We start from the raw sequence: 22,558 nt of genomic DNA, 5'->3' as shown, positions 1-22,558 counted from the left end.
CTGTTGTCTGATTGATGAGATTTTTGCTTGCTAGATAGATATTGTAACATGTTCTCACAGCTTGCAATACAGTTCCTTCGTGAATTTCTATGTGTTGTGATGTTACTGCAGTAAGTAAAGCCTTTAAAAAAAAGAAAAAAAAAAAAGACAAAGTTAAAGGAATTTTCTTGATCCACAGTTTTAGCACCAGAACACTGAAATATTTTCATATTAGAATCAAAACTTACCGAAACAATTTCCACTTTCAAATAGTATATACAGAATTTTTACTTTCCTTAAATATACCATCAACTGTTAAAATATATGATATTTTCATTATTCTGACAGTAGCTTCCACATAACCCTCACAAACCCCAGAACATCGGGAAACCATTCAACTATTTGTTTTAACCCAGGTCTCATTTTAATAAAAGTTTTAATTTAGTTTATTAAAATGCACAATATTAACACGCGGTCACAATAGAGTACAGATAATGCCTCACACATCTGCCGAACTAGACTGTCAACTTTGAAGGACACATATTGTGTCTTATTCACCTCCAAATTTTTCTGAGATCTTTTTTTACAAACAACTCAATAAATGTGCCATTGCTGTTACTGTTGAAGATGTTTATAAATGTTTTAGAATAAAGCATTTAAAATAATCCTAAGGTGAATCCTCCAATAAAGTAGACAACTCTACATGAACTTTCACACATTGGATCATTTTTAATTTCTCAAGAGCAAAGACATATTTTTTGTCCTCTTTATGTTGTACAGTACTATGTAGGAACACCATTAATGAATATATCCTAATTAAACCATTAAATGACATGAAACTTCAAATGACAAACCAAAATGATTGAACATTTTTTTTAGAATAAAGATATTATATGACTTGTGAAGCAAACACAGCTATAAAACTGAAAGGCTCAGAAAGGGCTATATTCACCCACGAAGGAACACTTTATACATGCAAATAATTTCAAAAGTACTATCGTAAATAAAAATTTTACTGATATATAAACATACTCCCACCACCTTTAGCAGTAACACCAAGAACTCAGTATTTTTAGCAGAATGAAAATATGACTAATTTTTTTCTTAAGTAGTTCATCCCATCCAGGTACATCACAGCATGAACCCGGGACAGGGTTTTGCTGAGCAGGTTCAGTAGATGAATAGGTGCAAGGCAATCATGAAAGCTAGTGAACAAGTAGTTCACATGGTGGTCCATCAGTTGAGAGAGCAGGCCATGAGGAGTCCAGCAGTGCAGAAGAAAGAAATTAGTGAGGTCAAAGCTTGAAGGACCATCCTAAAGCTTGAAGGATGGAGTATTTATAAAAAACATGTCAGAAAACAAAAAAACTCTGGAAGACTCGGGGGACCCAAACCTAAACTAGAAATATGGAAATACAGATGGCCCTCTATATTCTTGGATTCCATATCTATCAAACAATTGTGGATTGAGAATATTAGATAAAAAAATTGCATCTGTACTGAACATGTACAGACTTTTTTCTTGTCATTATTCCTTAAACAATACAGTATTACAAACTATGCACATAGTATTTACATTGAATTAGGCACTATAAGTAATTTAGAGATAATTTAAAGTATACAAATGATGTTCCTAGGTTATATGCAAATCCTACACCTCAAGGACTTGGGCATACACAGATCCATGAGAGGTCCAGGAATCACAGATACTGAGGGACGACTGTATAGTCTTCTTCTAATGAACTCCTGGCATTCCTCAACAAAATCCTGACATGGGGTCTAAAAAGCAGCCAAATAACCTCTATTATACCTGGAAAGCACATAAAATGACGTTTCCTAATATTTTCAAGGAAAAAGACTTCTGATTTAAAAAAAATACAGATTATAAATAACAAGTTCACCTTTTATAATTAATTACCTTTATTATCTGCAACTGAACTCCTTCATCTGTTTGAGGACCTTGAAAGCAGCCACATATCGTTTCAATGATTCTATCAATTAATTTTTTGCCTGGGGTTGTACTATCTGGAGCATTGCCAGTCAAATGTCCATAAGCAATTAGTTTCTGAAATGGAGAAGAAAAAATAAAGATCCAAATTAAGCTAACTTATATACTCATTGAATATACATTAAAATTACAATATGCAATTGAATATACATTAAAAATTTTACATAAGAATATCAAGATATAATCAAAGCCAAAGGCTACATCGACTTTTTCTGGAGAAAGTTTATTAGCTATAAACATGTGAAATTATTTCCACTTGCAATAATTACAAAAACAGAAGAATGACCACAACAAAACCACAGGCTTATGACGCAGCTATCCCACAACTGGGTATATACCCAAAGGAAATGATATCAAAATATCAAAAAGACACCTGCACTCCCATGTGAATCACAACACTATTCACAATAGCCAAGAGATGGAATCAACCTACATACCTATCAACAGATGAATGGATAAAAAACTGGTACCTATACACAGTGGAATACGATTCAGCTATTAAAAGAAACAATATCCTATCATTTGCAGCAACATGGATGGAACTGGAAATCATCATGTTAAGTGAAGTAACTCAGGCACAGAAAGACAAATACCACATAATCTCTCATATGAGGAATCTAAAAGAAAAAGTGGTTCCCATAAGAGCAGAGAGTAGAATAATGGTTAACAGAGGTGGGGAGGGGGGAGGGGTGGAGGGAGGGAGAAAAGTGGTGACCTAATGGGTACAAAACTATGCTGTCACCCTAAATGAAGCATTGTGCTATGTAAGCACATACTGAAACAGCATGGTACTGACATAAAAACAGACATGCAGACCAATGGGACAGAATAGAGAACCCAGAAATCAACCCACGTACTTACAGCCAATTGATCTTTAACAAAGACACCAAGAACATACAATGAGGAAAAGACTGCCCCTTCAATAAATGGTGCTGGGAAAATTGTATATCCATACGTAGAAGAATGAAACTAGACCCATACCTCTCACCATACACCAAAATCAACTCAAAATTGATTGAATACTTAAATATAAGACCTGAAATTATAAAACTCCTAAAAGAAAATATAGGAGAAACACTTCAGGAAGTAGGACTGGGCAAAGACTTTATGAATAAGATCCCAAAAGCAAAGACAACAAAAGGAAAAATAAACAAATGTGATTATATCAATCTAAAAAGCTTCTGCACAGCAAAACAACAACAACAACAACAACAACAACAACAACAACAACAACAACAACAGAGGGAAAGACAACCTACAGAATGGGAGAGAATATTTGCAACCATGTATCCGACAAGGGATTAGTACCCAGAATACACAACTCAAACAACTTAACAGTAAAAAAACAAGTAACCCAATTGAAAAATAGGCAAAGGAGCTAAACAGGCATTCCTCAAAGGAAGATACACAAATAGCCAACAGACACATGAAAAAATACCCAACATCACTAAGCATCAGGGAAATGCAAATCACAACCACAATGAGATATCATCTCACGCCAGTTATACTGGCTACTATCAAAAAGACAGAGAATAACAAATGTTGGAGAGGATGTGGACAAAGGGGAACCTTCCTACACTGTTGGTGGGACTGTAAATTAGTACAGCTATTATGGGAAACAGTATGGAGGTTCCTCAAACAGCTACAGATAGAACTGCCATATGATCCAACAATCTCACTGTTGGGTGTGTACCCAAAGGAAAGGAAATCATATCAAAGAGATACCTGCACTCCTGTGTTTATTGCAGCTCTGTCTACACTAGCCAAGAGTTGGAACCAACTCAAATGTCCATCAGGAGACAACTAGATAATGATAATGTGATATATACACACAATAGAATACTACTCTGGCATAAAAAATAATAAAATCCTGCCATTCACAGCAATACGGATGAACTTAGAGAAAATTATGTTAAGTGGAATAAGCCAGGCACAGAAAAGAGAATACCACATGTTCCCAGGGTAGGGAGAGCGAGGGAGGGGAGGAAGAGAGAGAGAGAGAGAGATCATAATAATTCGTTGAACTTTCATGAACTTTCAAAAGGAGAGAACAGAACTGTGATTACTAGAGGTGGGAAAGGGTGAGGGGGAGGAGGGCTAGGGAGAAATTGGTAAAGGTTCACAAAGAATGATTACACTTTGTATGATGAATATACTAATTATCCTAATAAAAGCAGGAACTCAAAAAAATATATATATATACTAATTATCCTGATTTGAACATCACATATTTTACATAGATATTGATATTTAACCCTGCACTCCACAAATATGTATAATCAACTATATTTCAATTAAAAAGGGTAAAAAAAAAAAAATGAAACACCACACTCTACCCCGCAAAAATAAATATAAATTAAAACTGAAAGAAAGAAAAACAAACAAAGAAACCATCAGGCAATACTTTGATAACTTGTCTCCAATAAGTCAGAATTGCTTTCTGCTTACCTAAACAAGGTTCTACTAACACTGCTTTTGTGAAAACTATCTTAACACTTTTAAATGACCCCAAAACTCTTTCCAAATTAGATCAATATGCAGAAAAGCCAGTTTCATACACTGGCTGCAATAAATCACAGACTTGTTCATTCATAATTACCATTATGGCCTAGAAGGGAAGGTTTTAGATATCACATTCTAATTTTCCAGGGAAAACAAAGTCACAAATCAGATAAATCAGATGAACTTATCTTTAACCTATCTTAAGGACAAATCACAAGGTCTTTTCCTGGCCACTGATTTGTTAGATGAATACACTTAATTCTCTAATGGTGAGAACACCTAAGAAGAGAAGTACCCGTCTGTCTGGAGGTCTGTCTTACAAATAATTAAGAGGATCTTCTGTGTGAGCATGTGTGAGTAAATGTGTGCGTGTATGTAAAACTGGATGAAAGAGTTCAGGAATTTTTCTGACATGAATGAGTGTGACAGCTAAAGTCCAGAGAAATATTAAGCTGCCAATATTAACCTATTGCTTTATACAAAACAGCAGGCATTTAGTAAAATCATCTGCAAATGATGATGTATATAAAGTCATCAGGATGATAAAAGTATTACGGTTTTTGCATTTTACTGATGGAAAGAGATCAAATCAACATTTTCATTACTAAGGTTGTCAGTAATGAAAGTGTTTCACTAAGCTAATAATTTTTGTTACCATTAAACTAGCAACATCTTTTTGTAACTATTACAGTCTATCTTGAATATAAACAAACATTTGGTTTCTTACTACAAAAAAGAATTAAGGCTTTCATGGAAATGTCTAAATCATCAATTGTAATTAATGTTTTAGAAACACATTCAAAATTGACAGATTTTAGGGCCGGCCCGGTGGCGCACTGCTACAGTGCGCCACTTGGGAGTGCGGTGGCGCTCCCGCCAAGGGTTCGGATCCCACATACAGACCGGTTCCCACTCACTGGCTGAGCGAGGTGTGGGAGCAACACCGAGGTTTGCGATCCCGTTGCCGGTCCCGGTCCGGTACGGGCGCGACACTGAGGGTTGCGATCCATTGCCGGACACGAAAAAAGACAAAAAGGAAAAAAAAAAAAATCTGACAGATTTTAGATAATGCCCTTTTACACATACCTGTAAACAATCTAGAGATGTACTAACTATGCGGGGACATTTGGACTGGCATGCCAACTCAAAGGGTAAGAAGTACTTGTCTGCTTCAATAAAATTTGTCTTTGATTTCACTGGGGGAAGGGTGCTTGATCCAGCTTTTGCTTCTCCATGAGGAGGACTAAATAAAAAAGAAGAGACTGATTAGAATATCACATTTATCATATCGATAATAAACTCATATAAAAACACAGAATTTCAGTTCTTAAAGGAATCTTGCTGAACCCATCCTCCATCTTCCCATAGTTCATGAAGAAACCAAAGCCCAAAGAAGCTAAGTGATTTACCACAAGGTCAAAAGCTAGTGGTCAGAGCTTTGAGAAACATAAGACACTGGATTCTTGTCTAACATTCTTTCCAAAGACCTCAAGGTGTTTCTATTATAGAAATACTTTCTTGTCACTTAACAAATCATTTATAATACCTTAAAAATCAATTGGTTTTCTACTTGTCCTTAAGTCAAACTGCACTTTTGAGTTACTTGAACCCTAGAGAAGCTAATATTATCAAAGAAGCCCAGTAATTTTTCTAAATATGAGTCAGTCTTAAGACTTTAAAACATATCTCATGGTATTTTAGAAATACCTTTACATACTTATCCATATGAGGTCTTTTTGCATTTATAAGTATACTTACAATTACACTCCTTAAAAACCTTTTTTTAAAAAAATTGATTTTACTATAAAGATCACATGCAGAAAATTTGCCACACTAAAATTTAGATTCTGTTATTATTTTGGTCCAAACTGACAAGTTTGCGAATTATTTTTACCAAAGAAAAGAAATCCCACAAACCTCTGTTTTTCAGTTTCGGCTTTTATTTCCTCTGGGGGGGGGGAAAAAAGCATATATTAGAACACTTGACAACAGAAAGATCATTAAGTAATTTGATAGGTTTTTATAAACTCACCTGGGACTTCTACAAAAAGTTGTAAAGAATGCAAATTTGAAAGAAAATAAGGTTCTAAAATTCTGTTTCATCTAAATGTATTAACTTAAATAAAATAGATATAAAACTATACAAAAAAAATGTACATTAAGAACCATAAAGAGAAATTATGGATTACTAATTCCCAAAGCATTTCCTTTTTTGTCAAGTAACTATTTACATTGACCAGAAGCATTAATATTAAGAACAGAATAGATGTATGCCATATTACAGTCACAAAATATAAGGCACATGTTGGGTGAGGGGGAAAAAAACACCTCCATGTACCACTCTTGTGACTATCTAAGGATATCATGCCAGAACTATAACTTCTTGAATATGTTTATATGTGTTGATATTTAACCAATTTTTCTATTTACAACTATAAAATATACATGCCAAATTTAATGGGAAAATTTCCCCCTGCTTATACTATAAGGGATTAGGTAAATTAGATAAATTCTACCTATAATAGAAGACCCTTAAATTTAATTGCGGAATCTGGTTAACTGACTGAACCAGCTTCAAATTTGGAAGAAATGTATTCAAACATAACATATGACAAGCACTATTATACTGTACATTTACTAACTTTACACGAACTATTACACTTCACGTGTACTAACATATTTAAGCCTCACAACAACCCTATGAGTTATGTACTATCATATCTTCATTTTAAAAGATTAGGAAAGTGAGGCAGAGAGACCGAATAACTTGTCTGAGGGCTGCATGGCTTGGGTGTGTGGCTAAACAGATTTTACCAGGCTTCAATATTAGGTATCTAACTCCAGGTCCTGGTTTATTAACTACTCTTAATATAGCTGTGTCTAAGAATATTGAGCAAACTGTGTTAAGTTTGGGTATTATAAACAACTACTGGCCTATAAATTTAATAATTATTAAAAACTATCATTTACTGAGCACCTTCCATGTACCAGAAACTGTAAGAGTATTAAGCCCCTTAAAAGTGACTTTGACAAGTATACAATTTACTCATACAATATGTATAACATATTCATTACCTTCTGTGTGCCAGGCACTTGCTGTTCAGTGTTTCTAGTTCTCTGTGGACCAAACCCCTTACCATTTTACCAGTGGTAAGAATGAAAGAGGGATAGTGTAAATATATTATCTACAGCTATTTAAAATACTACTTAATAAAGGTTCACAATGCCTTATACTTAAGATGTGCATTTCAGCTACTAAAATAACACAGTTCGGGCCGGCCCGGTGGCGCACTGTTACAGTGCGCCGCTTGGGAGCGTGGCGGCGCTCCCGCCGAGGGTTCGGATCCCACATACAGACCGGTTCCCGCTCGCTGGCTGAGCGAGGTGCGGGCGCAGCACCGAGGGTTGCGATCCCGTTGCCGGTCCCAGTCCGATACGGGCGCGACACTGAGGGTTGCGATCCGTTGCCGGACACGAAAAAAGACAAAAATAAAATAAAATAAAATAAAATAACATAGTTCACTGATACAATTAAAATTAATTTAAGTCACTTTTAAAAATATGCACTGATAAAGGGAAAATGTTGTATCAACTGCCCAAAATCTTCAATAAAATAATTTTGATACAGTATTTGTATTTTCATTTTAAAATATTATTATTATTACTTAAGAGGCTGAGGTAAGGTAGAAAAAGATGTGAGGCACAGAAAAGGGGGCAGTTTTTCTATAAGGTGAATTCCCTTTTATAAGATGATTAGGGAATAGGGTATTCTGGTTAAATAAATGATATGTTAAGAGTATCAGAGGAAGTGAAACATTTTAAAGAGCATTGTGTTTTGGTATCACCTGTCACTAAAAACTGTGTGACCATAAGAAACAACCTTGACTTCATTAACTACTAGATGATTATAAAGGCCCCTTATATTCTAAAACATGGGTAGACAACAGCCCACCAACTCACGAGTTCAAGAATAATTTTTACAGCTGAACACTTGCAATTGAGTTGACAAAAGGAAACACTAACTTTGAACCCCAGTGAAAACAAATGTTATTCCCCCTAAAAGAATTGCATTCTTCTCATTAGGAGACCATGATTATAAAAATTATACTAAATTTTTATTTTAAATTTCATCAATAAAAAAATTGTATACATTTGATTTCTCTTGTTTTTTAAACACCTACATAATATCTTTGATTTTTCCTCTTGGCCCATAAAAGCCATTTACAGAAAAAGTTTGCTGACCCTTGTTTTAAGATAGTATGGTTCAAAGGATCCTGTGATTCTATGATTTCATTATTTTATTCTATGATTCCATTATTTTTTAAATGCCCATATTTAAACAGTCTAACAAAACATATCCAACACAAACTTTGTTGAATGTGATGTTTTGCTGCTAATTCAGATAATACCATAATTTTCTTTTTCTTTTTGTCCCTTCCTCCTTCCCTTTCTTTGATTCTATCTCTTTAATTCATTCTATCTATCTATCTCTCCATGTTGTAAGTTCTTTTTTTTTTTTTCTTTTTTTTTTTTTTTCCCCCCTTGTTGTAATTTTTTTTTTTTTTTTTCCTTTTTGTCTTTTTTCGTGTCCGGCAATGGATCGCAACCCTCAGTGTCGCGCCCGTACCGGACCGGGACCGGCAACGGGATTGCAACCCTCAGTTTTGCGCCCACACCTCGCTCAGCCAGTGAGCGGGAACCGGTCTGTATGTGAGATCCGAACCCTCGGCGGGAGCGCCGCCGCGCTCCCAAGCGGCACACTGTAGCAGTGCGCCACCGGGCCGGCCCTCCATGTTGTAAGTTCTATGACAAGGAGGCAAGCACAGTTCAAACCATTCTTGCAAAATTTTTACAAAAAAAAGAACAGTTTAACTCTCAATGTTTCTAATGTTTTAAATTACAGTGTACTAAATATTAGTTTTACTATTTTATTTTTTTTCATTTCTCTATGTATCTATAACCCACCGAAGAAAAAGGTCACAGAACAATCACAATTATTCCCACTGACTATTAAGATAGCTTGAATGGTTTCAGCTTGCATGGTTATCTTTATGGTCTTGCAAAATGCCTATATTTTTACAGTCCCACAAAGACTGCCTGCACTCATCTTAATATATTTCCTTTCAAAGGCACTCAAGTCCACTTCACCTGAAAGAAACTATGGTTAAAAAGTAAACAAAATTACTTTTTGTTTAGGGGAATAAGGGGATGTTAGAGAGAATATTTATCAAAATACTGAAAGTAATGTTATAAACCACAGTATTTTAAAACAAGCTGAAAAATTTAAAGAATATGCAATATTACTTTATATTTGTGCAGCAATATACATTTTGAAACATTTTTCCAAACATTACCTAATTTTATGCTTATAGGACAGTTCCTCATCTTATGGATGAGGAAACGAAGGATCAGATTAGTGAAATGATGGCTGGTTCTAAGATCAGACAGTTGGTAAATATCTCTAATCTAAAACTAGTGTATCAACCAGTACATTGTGCTATATTTAAGCAAACTTCTATTAACTGGTGCAATCGGGGTAAGCTTATTATAAAAGTGTGATACCAGAACCAGCAGCATCAGCATCACTTGAGAGCTTGTCAGAAATGAAAATCCTCAGGCTCCACACCAAACCTACCAAATCAGAAACTCTGAAGGTAGAGTCCTACAGTCTGTTTTAGCAAGGCTTCAAGGGGATTCTTATACACAAAGAAGTTTAAGAATCACTGTTATAAAGTGTTACCAAAAAAAAAAAAAAAAAAAGTGGAAGACAATTTGGTTTCATATCTGTTTATATGCACATCCATTTATTTTAACTGTAAGACTTCTTAAACTAGCTTTTGAACCTACACTAAAAAAGCAATTTCTGTCAATGGTTCAGACCAAAAAATTTTTTTTAAATAAAAAATAAAAAGCAATTCCTTTTTAGTTTTCTTAAATTACAATGAATGCCCAATAACACAGTCTTTGAGAAAACTGCCTCTCTATTTTAATGAATTACAGCATGGAAACAGTTTGCTTCAGGTTGGCTTTCAACAATGGAATCAAGAAATAAGCTAATAACTCTCAATTAATAAAGAAAAAACACCCAGAAGGAAAAAAAAATTAAAGCATCAAATTAAAAAGTAGCACTTGCAAAACTAAAAACCACTAATGCTTAATTGTGAAATACTTTCCTGTTAAAGTCAGAACCAAGACAAGGATGACCACAAACAGCAAAATATTTTTGACAATACTCTGGAAACACAAGACAATGTAAATAAACAGCACTGAATGTGATTTAAAAAAAAACCATTATTTCTGAGCTGAAATAAGATAAAAATCAGATGCTAGATTTGCTCAGTGATATTTAATCTTTTTAAACTATATAATCACAACCCTTAATTCTTTCAGGAATTTTCTTTCTAGGCATTAACTGCTCTATCCCTTTAGAACTAGTTTTATAAGATTTTAAAAATAACCTTAGAAGCACAACCACTGTATTATATATAGCAGGAAAGACTAAAGTAGGAAGAAATGGGTCATTGTGAATTAGCATAAAAAGTATAGATTTTAAAATGTTGCAAAAGAAACACAAGTTTTATTCCTTTCAGGTACATTCAATAACTGGAACCAAGTCAACACTGTTGAAAAGGCATAGGACACATTTAATAAACAGAAAAAAGTTAAAAAAATAACAGTATATGCAAATGATACCTGATTTCCTAAGTATGTTAAATATTTCCTCTCATTACTATTTTTACTGCCATCTTGCTTAGCAGCTCTCTTTTTTTCCCCATTAACAATACAAATAAAAACTTCAAAATAATACACAGATTCAAATTCTTTTTATCTGTGTACCACGAATAATTTGTGTCTACTTCTCATGACATCAATTTTGTCTTATACACAGTATACCTTACAAAGCAACAGCAGCTACTAAATGCAAACCAAACTGGTCATCTAAGGAAAGACCTCAAAATCAAATGGATAGTTTTTAATAAACACATTAGAACTTACACATCCAAAGTGTTGTCTCCTTCAAAGCGGTAACCGTGGCAGGCTGTATCAATTTTCATAATGCTGCTAGTATTCAAACATATTTGTGGAATTCATTGTTTGCAGTTCTTTCCTGCCTGCCTCCTTCTTTTAAATGAATAACCTCACAGAAGGAAAATTCTCTAGAAAGGGTATGAAACTAACCATCAATTGATCACAGTGGCTTAGAGTCAAGTCTCAAGAATGGTATGTGACTATAAAACAAAAATTCTTGGGCAGGCCCGGTGGCGCACTGCTATAGTGCGCCGCTTGGGAAGCGCGGTGGCGCTCCCGCCGAGGGTTCGGATCCCACATACAGACCGGCCGCTCACTGGCTGAGCGAGGGGCGGGAGCAACACCGAGGGTTGCGATCCCGTGGCCAGTCCCGGTCCGGTATGGGAGCGACACTGAGGGTTGTGATCCGTTGCCGGTCACGAAAAAAAGACAAAAAGGAAAAAAAAAAAAAATTCTTAACTTCAGTTCTTCTGTGATCCATCTCAAATTATGTATGCAAGCATTGTTATAGGAAAAGAGTATATAACTCTCATTAGATTCTCAAAGAAGCATGTAACCCTACATAAAGATGGTATTGATTAATTATAATTAAGAACAGTGAGTTGAATCAACTATCACAATATGTCAAAGTACTTTTAAATAAAACATTTACAAAACACTGCATCAATGTAAGTATTACTTCAAAAAGTAACATTCCCCTGGATATATAAATTCTGCTAGGTTTACTTTTTCAAAACCACTCATGACTTTAGAATCACATTTCATATAGTTAAAAATTAAATAAAAATACAAAAGAATGTTATAGTAACTTAGAGAAGAGATGACAGCTTGAACTAAAGCCATGACAACAGGGAAGACTAAATGTAAACTCCATGGACAAGGAAGAACAACAGAACAATCTCATTTATTGGGGATTGGGGTTTAGTAAGAAGAGATCTGGCTTGCATAACTGGATAATATAGAGGTACCATTAACTTAGACATAAAATGCAGTTTTCCCACTGTGTGGGAGTAGGAGTGGAAGGGCAGAGGTGAAGAACAGGTAAGTTTTGATCATGTTTTATTTTAAGCAACTGTGAGATGTTCAAGTGGCAATATTCAGCAGGAATGAAGATATATGAAATTAAAGACTGGGAGACAGACTGTATTTTCCAAAATGGCCACTATGAAATCTGCCCTCCCACATGCCTGTCTACAAAGTGATCTTGCCACAACCCCACCAGGAGAAAAAAATCTAAATCCCCTTCCCTTGCAACTGAACTGGCCCTAGAGATTCATTTATAACCAATAGAGTACAGTGGAAGTGACAGTGGACAATTTCCTTTTTGTTTTTGGACCAGTAAGGGGATCGCAACCCTTGGCACAGTGTCGTCTGCACCACGCTCAGCCATTGAGCGTGCCGGCCATCCCTACATAGGACCCGAACCTGCGGCCTCAGCGCTACCAGCACCGCACTCTCTCGAGTGAGCCACGAGTCCGGACCAACAATTTCTGAGGTTAGGTCAAAAAAGGCCAAGCAGCTCCTGCCTGATTCTCTCAGAATGCCAGCTCTCCAGACAACCCCTCTTGGAACCCAGCAGTCCTGATGTGAGAAGCCCAAGACACATGGAGGCCACATGTAAGTGGTTCAGTCAACAGGCCCAGCTGAGCCTAGCTTTCAAGTCATCACAGCCTAGGCACCAGACATGAGTGAAGAAGGCTCCAGAAGATTTCAGTTCCCAGCCTTTCACATCTCGCCCAGTCATTTGTGTCTTCCCAGCTGAGGCCCCAGGCATTGTGGAGCAGCAACACGCCTCATCTGAATTCCTGACACACAGAATCTGTGAGCATAATAAAATGGTCACTGTGTTACACCACTAAGGCTTGGGATAGTTTATTATACAGCAATAGATAACTGGAACAGAAAGAGTTAAAGAGGCTTAAAGAGGTTGGGGTTTGAAATAACTTCTTGGCAAATAGGAGAAAGAGCTGAGAGGCACAAAAGGACTGCTAGGAACATGGGAAGTTCTTTTAATGTGCTGTATCTGGATAAGAAAACTGGATGGTTAAGAGATATGAATACAGAGCTTAATAAAAGAGTACTGCCCCTAAACCAACCCCCTTGTAATATACTCCTAAGCAGCCTCCTCAGAATCTGGACAACCTACAGTTGACCTGGCAAATTCTGACTCCTTCTCTCAAGATGGAGCTCAAACTTCACCTCCTAGGTGAAATATTCCATATCCAAACTTGGTCTCTCACCAATTCCCCATGATCACTCGCCACCCCTGTATATGTGCTCCTGTAGAACTAAGGGAATATCTTTATAAAGCACTTACAGTTGTCCCTCAGTATGTGTGGGGGAGTGGTTCCGTGGCCCGCAGAAACCCAAATCCTGGGATACCTAAATCCCTTACATAAAATGGTGTGGTATTTGCATACAATCTCCCATCCCAACCTCCTTCTGATATACTTTAAATCATTTTTTTTTTTTATCTTTTTTGTGACCGGTAAAGGGATCACAACCTTTGGTGTGGTGTTGCCCGCACCACGCCCAGCCAGTGAGCGCACCGGCCAGTCACATATAGGATCCGAACCTGTGGCGGGAGCGTCGCTGTGCTCCCAGCGTCGCATTCTCCCAAGTGCACCACGGGGCCGGCCCTACTTTAAATCATCTTTAAGTTACTTATAATACCTACTACAATGTAAATGTTATGTAAGTAGCTGTTATACTGTATTGGCTTTTTATATGGGATATTTTTATTGTTGTATTATTTTTTTTTTTTTCCAAATATTTTCAATCAGGTTGGTTAAATCCAAGGTTGGTTGAATCCACAGGTGGAGAGGGCCCACTGAACTTATAAAGTAATGTGATTATTTGCTTATCCTTGATTCTGAGCTACTTGAAGGTAAGGGACATTTTTTTTTCCTTTCTTAAATTTTATCTTTAATTGACAAATATTAATTGTACATGTTACATGTTTAAGGGGTACAACGTGATGTTCTGATATGTGTTTACACTGTGGAATGATTAAGTCAAATTAATTAATAAACCCATCGTCTCACATATTTCTAATATTTTGTTATGAAAACATTTAAAATCTACTCTTTTAGTAATTTTGAAATATACAATTTATTATTTATTATGGTCACAATAGTTAAGATATGGAAGGGGCCGAGCCTGTGGCTCACTCGGGAGAGTGCGGCTCTGGGAGCGCAGCAGCGCTCCTGCCGCGGGTTTGGATCCTATATAGGGATGACCGGTGCGCTCACAGCGCTCACTGGCTGAGCGTGGTGTGGCCGGTCTCAAAAAGGACAAAAAAAAAAAAAAGAAAGATATGGAAGAAACCTAGGTGTCCATCATTGGGTGAATGGATAAAGAAAAATGTGGTATACATATAAAACAGAGTATTATTCAGCCTTAAAAAAAAGGAAATCCTGTCACTTGTGACAAAATGGATGAACCTGGAGAACATTATGTTAAATAAGCCAGGCACAGAAAGACAAATACTGCATGATCTCACTCACATGTAGAATCTAAAAAGTCAAACTCATGTAAGCAGAGAGTAGAATGGTGGTTACCAGAGGCTGGGAAAGGGATTGGATGGATTGAGAGATGTTGATCAAAGAGTACAAAATTTCAGTTAGGAGGAACAAGCATTAGTAAACCACTGCACAGAACAGGGACATTTTTCATTCTTCTTTGCATTCCTAGCACCTAGCACAGTGTCAGTCACAAAGTACATATTCAATAAATGTTAACATATTCTGGAGAAATAAGAGATGAAGAACATAAAATCTTCCTTGTTTCTCTTTGCTATTTCCTTCCCTTTTCCTTCTTATACCTTCCCTACTTATGGTTCTTGCATCTAACATCAGGGACAGACAGTGATACTGAGTCTTTCTTTTTTTTTTCTTTTTCCTTTTTGTCCTTTTTCGTGACCGGCAACGGATCGCAACCCTCAGTGTTGCGCCCATACCGGACCGGGACCGGCAACGGGATCGCAAACCTCGGTGTTGCGCCCGCACCTCGCTCAGCCAGTGAGCGGCTGGTCTGTATGTGGGATCCGACCCCTCGGCGGGAGCGCCGCCGCGCTCCCAAGCGGCGCACTGTAGCAGTGCGCCACCGGGCCGGCCCCAATACTGAGTCTTTCTAAAGCCATCTGCTTTGAGTTTATGCAGACCTTAACTTCTGCTTAGATTCATGAATTTTTAAACAAATGAACTGGTTACAAAAAATAACTATGAAACCCAGGTGATAGAGTTTAGATGTTATTTTCCCCCCAACACTCATGTGGAAATCTGATCCCCAATGTGGCAGTGTTGGGAGCTATTTGCTATGGGGGCAGATACCTCGTGATTGGATTAATGCTTTCCCTGGTGGGTGGGGGTAGTAAGTTCTCACTCTGTTAGTTCCTGAGAGAGCTGGCTGTTCAAAAACCTGGCACCTCCTCTCTCTCTCCTGCTTCCTCCTTTTTCCATGTGATCCGCTTATACCTGCAGCTGCCTGCTGCTTTCCTCCATAAGTAGAATCAGCCTGAGGCCTGTACCAGATGCAGCTGTCCCAGAATCATAAGTCAAATAAACCTCTTTTCTATATAAATTACTCAGTTTCAGGTATTCTGTTATAGTAACACAAAATGGACTAATACAGAAAAGTGCTACCAAGGAGTGGGGTGTTGCTATACACATACCTGAAAATGTGGAAGCAGCTTTGGAACTGGGTAATGGGCAAAGACTGGAGGAGTTTGGAGGACTCAGAAGAAGACAAGAAGATGAGGGAAAGTTTGGAACATTTTAGAGATTGGTTAAATGGTTGTGACCAGAATGTTGATAGAAATGTGCTGCTGAGGTCTCAGATAGAAATTACAAATGAGGAACTTATAGGGAATTGGACAAAAGATCACTCTTGCTACACCATAGCAAGAACTTGACTGCATTGTGTCCATGCCCTAAGACTCTGTGGAAGGTGGGACTTAAGAGCTGTGAACCAGAATGTTTGGTGGAAGAAACTTCCAAGCAGCAAAGCATTAAGGAAGCCACATGGCTACTTGCAACAGTCTATGCTGAATTATGGCAGAAAAGGCATGATGTAAAGCCAAAATTTAAAAGGGAAGCAGAGTGTAAAGATTTGGAAAATTTGCAGCCTGGCCACATGGTAGAAAAACAGAGAGTGGGAGAAAAATGCAAGGGTGCAGCATGCAGCTTATAGATTGCTAAAGACATTAGCATGGCTATGAGGCAGCCAGGTGCCAATAACCAAGACAACGAGAGAAAGGCCCTGTAGGCATTTCAGAAATCTGGAAGGGTGACCTTCCCATCACAAGTCTGGAGGTCTAGGGGGACCACATTGTTTGGAATACAGACCCAGGGCACAGCAGCCCTCTGGATCCTTCTCCCTGCATCCCAGCCACTCTGGCTGGAGCAGCCCCACCTCAAGCGGCCCCAACTGTGTTTCGTGCAGCAGCTCTGGAGAGCACAAGCCAGAAACCTTGGCGGCATCCACATCATGTTAAATTTGCAGGCCAGCAGAACATGAGAGCAGTGGAGGCCTGGCAGCCTCCACCCAGATTTCAGAGGATGTATGGAAAAGCCTGGGGGCCCAGGCAGAGACATGCCACAGGGGCAGAGCTGCTGTGGAGGCCATCTAGTAGAGCAAGATGGAGCAGAAAAGTGGGGATGGAGCCCCCCGAGAGAGCCCCCAGCAGGGAAACGTCTAGTAGAGCCAAGGCAATGGGGCTGTCGCCAGGAGCCCAGAACTGTCGGGCCACTGGTAACGTGCAACACTGACCTAGAAAAGCTGCAGGTACCAGCACTGCACCTGGCAGGGCTGTGGGGCAAGACTGCCTAAGGCTTTGGGGGCCCAGATGCCCCACTGTGCCCAGGATGCAGGACTTGGAGTCAAAGACGATTATTTTGGAGCTTTAAGATTTAATGTCTGCCCTGCTGGGTTTTGGACTTGTTTGAGGCCCGTTTCTCCTTTCTTCTCGTCTATTCCTCACTTTTGGAATGTGAATGTGCACCCAATGTCTGTTCCACCATTATATCTTGTAAGTAGATAAATTTGTTTTTGATTTTTATAGGTTCACAGCTAGAAGGAGTTTTGCCTTTGCTTTCAAATGAGACTTTCGACTTTGGACTTTTAAGTTGGTGCTGGAACAAACTAAGACTTTTGGGACTGTTGGGATGGAATGATTGTATTTTGTATGTGAGTGACATGAGTTTTGGGGGGCCAGAGGTGGAATGATAGACTTTGGATGTTATTGTCCCTCCCAAACGCACGTGGAAATCTGATCCGCAATGTGGCAGTGTTGAGAGCAGTTAAAGTCATGTGGGCGGATCACTCACAAATGGATTAATGCTCTCCCTGGAGGGTGGGGTTAGTGAATGAGTTCTCACTCTATTAGTTCCCATGAGAGCTGTTTGTTTAAAAGACCCTGTCACCTCACTTCTCTCTCTGCTCAGCCATTTCACAATATGATACGCTGAGTCACAACAGATATCACCACGAAGACCCTTACCAGATGTGTTCCCTGGACTTTGGACTTCTGAGCCTCTGAAACTATAAGAAAGAAATTTTGTTTTTTTATAAATTACCCAGTTCTGTGTGTTTTGTTATAAGCAACAGAAACGGACTAATACACCAGGTGATTTGGAAAAAAAATACTTTTTGCTCATCAGCATCAGAGCCTCAAATCCAGGAGTTAAACTAGCCTCCTCTTCATTAAGTAGGCTTTCAATGCATTTTCCTTTTTTTCCTGTGGCTCACTTGTATCACTCAATGTTATGTCTTGAGATGCATTAGGAGGACATGTGGAACCAGAGCACATTCATTTTCCCTGTAGTATTCCCTTCAGTGACTGTACTAGAGTTTATTCTGTTGTGGACAGAATTGGGGTTGTTTCCAATAGAGAACTATTATAAACAATGATCCCATAAACATTGTTACACATCTCTTCTGGCATGGATTTGCAAGTGTCTTCATGAAATACGCTTTGGAATAGAATATCCAATAGAATATCTGGCTACACAGCAGAAAATATACATGTTCAAATTTATCAAGAAATCCAAAATGTTTTTCAAAGTGATTGTACCAATTTACCTCGCACTGGCAGTGAAGGAGGACTTTCTCTACATACTCCTTAACATTTGATATTAACCAACTTTGTAAGTTTGCCTATAGTTTAAGTTTGAAATGGTATCTCATTTTGGTTTCAATTTGCATATCTTTAATTGTTATTAGGTTGAATGTATTTCCACATGTTCACAGATGAAACAATTAATTCTTTGTTAAACAAAAAAAACACTAGCCTTCTCTTCAAACAAAACAAAATCTTAAGAATGGTATCAATCAATGGTTTTTAACTTTTTTTACTGTAAATCATGGTAAGAAATGTTTTATACTGGATCCCAAAACACACCTACATATATGTTAGAAAATAAAAATTTAATTATTACCCTTGCTACTTGGGAATCCCATTTAAAACAACAATACTAGCCGTAAACCACAAAATTGAATTCACAATCCAACAGTGGTTTGAAACCACTAATACAAAATACTCTGGTATTGTGCACAAACCTACAGACCCAAGAAACTAAGCAAACCCAAATAGGATAAAAATCCAAGGAAATACATGCCAAAACACATCAAAATCAAACTTCAGAAAACTAAAGACAAAGAAAAAAATCTTGAAAGCAGGTAGAAAGAAATGACATTATTCATAGAGAAACAATGATTAGAATGAAAATGAATTTCTCATTGGACACTCTGGAGGTCAACATTTGGGGGCAGTGGCACATTTCCAAGAGCTGAAAGAACAACAAAAAAAAAAATCCAAAAACTGTCACCCAGAATTGTGTATGTGATTTTTTTCAGGGAAAAATCTTAAAGGAACAGGTAAAATCAAGATCTTCTCAGATGAAAGACAGCTAAAAATAAGTGTCACCACTAGACCTACCCTAAAAGAATGGCTGAAGTTCCTCAAAGAGAAAAAAGAATGGTAAAGAAATTTTGAAATACCATGAAGAATGGAAAGTATAAAACTATAGGAAATTGTAACACTATCCTTTTCCTCTTGAGTTTTCTAAATTATGTTAAACATTTGAAGTAAAAAATAGAACATTGTCTTATGTGGTTCTTAATGCATGTAGAGGAAATATTTAAGGCAATAGCACTATAAAGAAGGAAGGTAAAGGGACCTGAATGCCTAAGGTTTCTATAGGTTACTAAATTGGCAAAATGGTGACATCAGTATAACCACGATAAGTTATGTACAGATAATGTAATGCCTAGCACTAAAAAATAAAATGTAAATATAAAAATACACTCAAAAACTCTACAGAAAAATCAAAATGGAATTCTAAAAATTTTTTAAGACAAGAAAAGGGACATAGGAAAGAAAAACAGAGGGCAAAGAAAACAAAAGTAAAATGGCAGACTTAAGCCCTAACATATCAATCTCACATTAAATATAAAAGTTCTAAACACAACAATTAAAAGACAGAGTCTGCCAGATTAGATATAAAAAGCATGAACCAACTATATGCTATCTACATGAAACTAACTGCGATATAATGATATAGGTAGGTTGAAAGTAAACAGATGGAAAAGGATATCAAAAGAAAGCAGGTGTAGATATATTAGTATCAGATAAAGCAAAATTGAGAACAAAAAAGGATGATGAGGACAAAGAACATTATGAAATGATAAAAGGTTCAATACATCAAGAACACAAAGCAATCCAAAGTGCATATACAACAAACAAAAGACCTTCAAAATACATGAAGCTAAAACAGAACTGAAAGAGAGAACAGACAAATCTGCAATTATAGCCGAAGACTGCAACATCCCTCTCACAATAATTAATAGAACTACTAGACGAAAAAATCACCAAGGATAGAGAACTGAATGACACCATCAATCAACAGGATCTAGATTTATAAACACTCCACTCAACAACAGAAAATATACATTCTTTTCAAATGCTCATGGAACATTCACCAAGAAAGTCCATATCGTAGGCCATAAGACAAGACTCAACAAATTTAAAAGAACTGAGATCATATGAAGTGTGTTCTCTGACCACAATAAAATAAAAACAGGAATCAATGGGAATAACAGTAAGATTTTCAAACACTTGGAAATTAAGTAACATAGTTCTAAATAATCCCTGGGTCAAGACAAAGTCCCAAGGGAAATTAAAAAAACAAACAAACCATAAAACAATAAAAATGAAAATATAAGTTGTGTGGGATTCAGCTAAAGCATGCTGAGGGAGACTTACAGAACTAAATGCTTCATTAGAAAAGAAGGGCTCAAATCTAAGCTCCCACCTTAAGAAACTAGGAAAAGAAGTGTAGAATAAACCCAAAGCAAGCACAACAAAATAAGTAATAAACACAAGAGCAGAAATCAATGAACATAAAAATAGAAAAAATTCAATGAAAAGATCAATAAAATTGACAAACTCTAACAATACTGACAAAGAAAAAAGAGGGAAGACACAAATTACCAGTGTAGGGAATGAAATAAGATATCACTACAAATACTGTGGACATTAAAAGTGACTAACAAAAAAAGGGTACAAACAAGTCTACATACGTAAATTTGACAACTGAGACAAATGAACCAATTCCTCAAAAAGCACAAACCACCACAATTCTCCCAATATGAAACAGATAATTTGAATAGTCAAATAACCACTAATAACTATTAAAGACATTGATTTCATAGTTGGTTTTTTTGTTTGTTTGTTTGTTTTTAAGATGACCAGTAAGGGGATCTTAACCCTTGACTTGGAGTTGTCAGCACCACACTCTCCCAAGTGAGCCAACCAGCCATCCCTACATAGGAATCCGAACCCTTGGCCTTGGTGTTATCAGCACCACACTCTCCCAAGTGAGCGGCCCTGTAGTTTAAAAACTACTGAAAATGAAATTTCCTAGGCCAGAGAGTTTCACTGGAGAATTCTACCAAATGTTTACAGAGGAATTAGCACCAATTCTACACAATCTCTTCCAGAGAATAGAATAAAAGAATCAACTCTTTTCAAGAGGCCAATATTATCCTGGTAACAAAATCCTACTGTTGTATAATTAAGAATTTGGTCAGTCATTGTCCCTGGTCCTGGGAGGGAGTCTTAGTTGAAACCCCTGGAATTTCCTGAGTGACAGGAGTGTCTTTTGTTATTCATGGTGAGCCCCTTAGACAAGACAGGGATGAGCTATGCTGGAAAGACCAACTACGTCATTAGAGTTGGGGCTTGGAGTCACATGATCTCAGCCTGACCTCCAGAGAGAGGAGGGGGTCATAGACTGGTTTCAAGCATGTGGTCAAAGATTCACTCAATAATGCATATGTAATGAAATTCCAACAACAAAAAAACTCTGGACACCTGAAGCCTGAGTGAACTTCCCAGGTTGGTGGTACACATTGATGAGTTGGGAGGGTGGAATATTCTGAGGACAAAAAGCTTTTCATTTGGGGCCCTCCCAAACCTTGCCCAGTGCGTTTCTTTTCATGGATGGTTCTGATTTTGTACCCTCTATAATAAAACTGTAATCTTAAGTAGAGCACTTTCCTGAGCTCTGTGAGTTGTTCTAGCAATCCTGAGGGGTACGGGGGACCCCCAAATTTATAGCCAGATGGCCAGAAGTGCAGATGGCCTAGAAATCCTGGAGCTTGTGGCTGAGTCTGAAGTGAGAACAGTTTTGTGAAGGACTGTGCCTTCCTGTCAAATTTGACCTTGGGTTGTCAGTGCACTGCACAGATGAAAACAGTACAGGAAAATATATACCAATATCACTCGTGAATATAGATGAAAAATCCTCAACAAAATATTAGCAACTAGCATCCAGAGGTCTATATAAAGAATTATACACCATGAACAATTGGGGTTTATTACAAGGATGTAAGGCTTATTTAATATTGAAAAAAATCAACCAATGTAATCCACCATGAAAAAATCACATGATCATACCAATTGACAAAGAAAAAGCATTTGACAAAATTCAACATCCATTCATGATTAAAACTCTCGGGAACACAGCAACTGAGGGAAAT

The 22,558-nt window shown here is 37.4% G+C and overlaps 1 protein-coding gene across 1 annotated transcript in view; it reads right to left on the bottom strand.

Moving 5' to 3' along the window:
• Positions 1–22,558, bottom strand: part of LOC103603833 (brefeldin A-inhibited guanine nucleotide-exchange protein 1) — a gene marked incomplete at its 3' end in the record, with an annotated part of 90,328 nt that overhangs the window by 50,702 nt on the left and 17,068 nt on the right. The window contains exons 2-5 of the mRNA XM_008588421.1: positions 6,407–6,437; positions 5,576–5,732; positions 1,898–2,044; positions 30–121 (exon numbers count right to left, since the gene is read on the bottom strand). Of these exons, the coding sequence (XP_008586643.1) occupies positions 30–121; positions 1,898–2,044; positions 5,576–5,732; positions 6,407–6,437 (427 nt within the window). The remainder of the gene's footprint in view (positions 1–29; positions 122–1,897; positions 2,045–5,575; positions 5,733–6,406; positions 6,438–22,558) is intronic.

This window comes from Galeopterus variegatus, unplaced genomic scaffold (genome assembly GCF_000696425.1).
Source record: "Galeopterus variegatus unplaced genomic scaffold, G_variegatus-3.0.2 Scaffold4815, whole genome shotgun sequence".
Taxonomy (NCBI): Eukaryota; Metazoa; Chordata; class Mammalia; order Dermoptera; family Cynocephalidae; genus Galeopterus; species Galeopterus variegatus.
The sequence above is the reverse complement of the archived record's forward strand: the minus strand, read 5'-3'. Positions and strand labels throughout refer to the sequence as shown.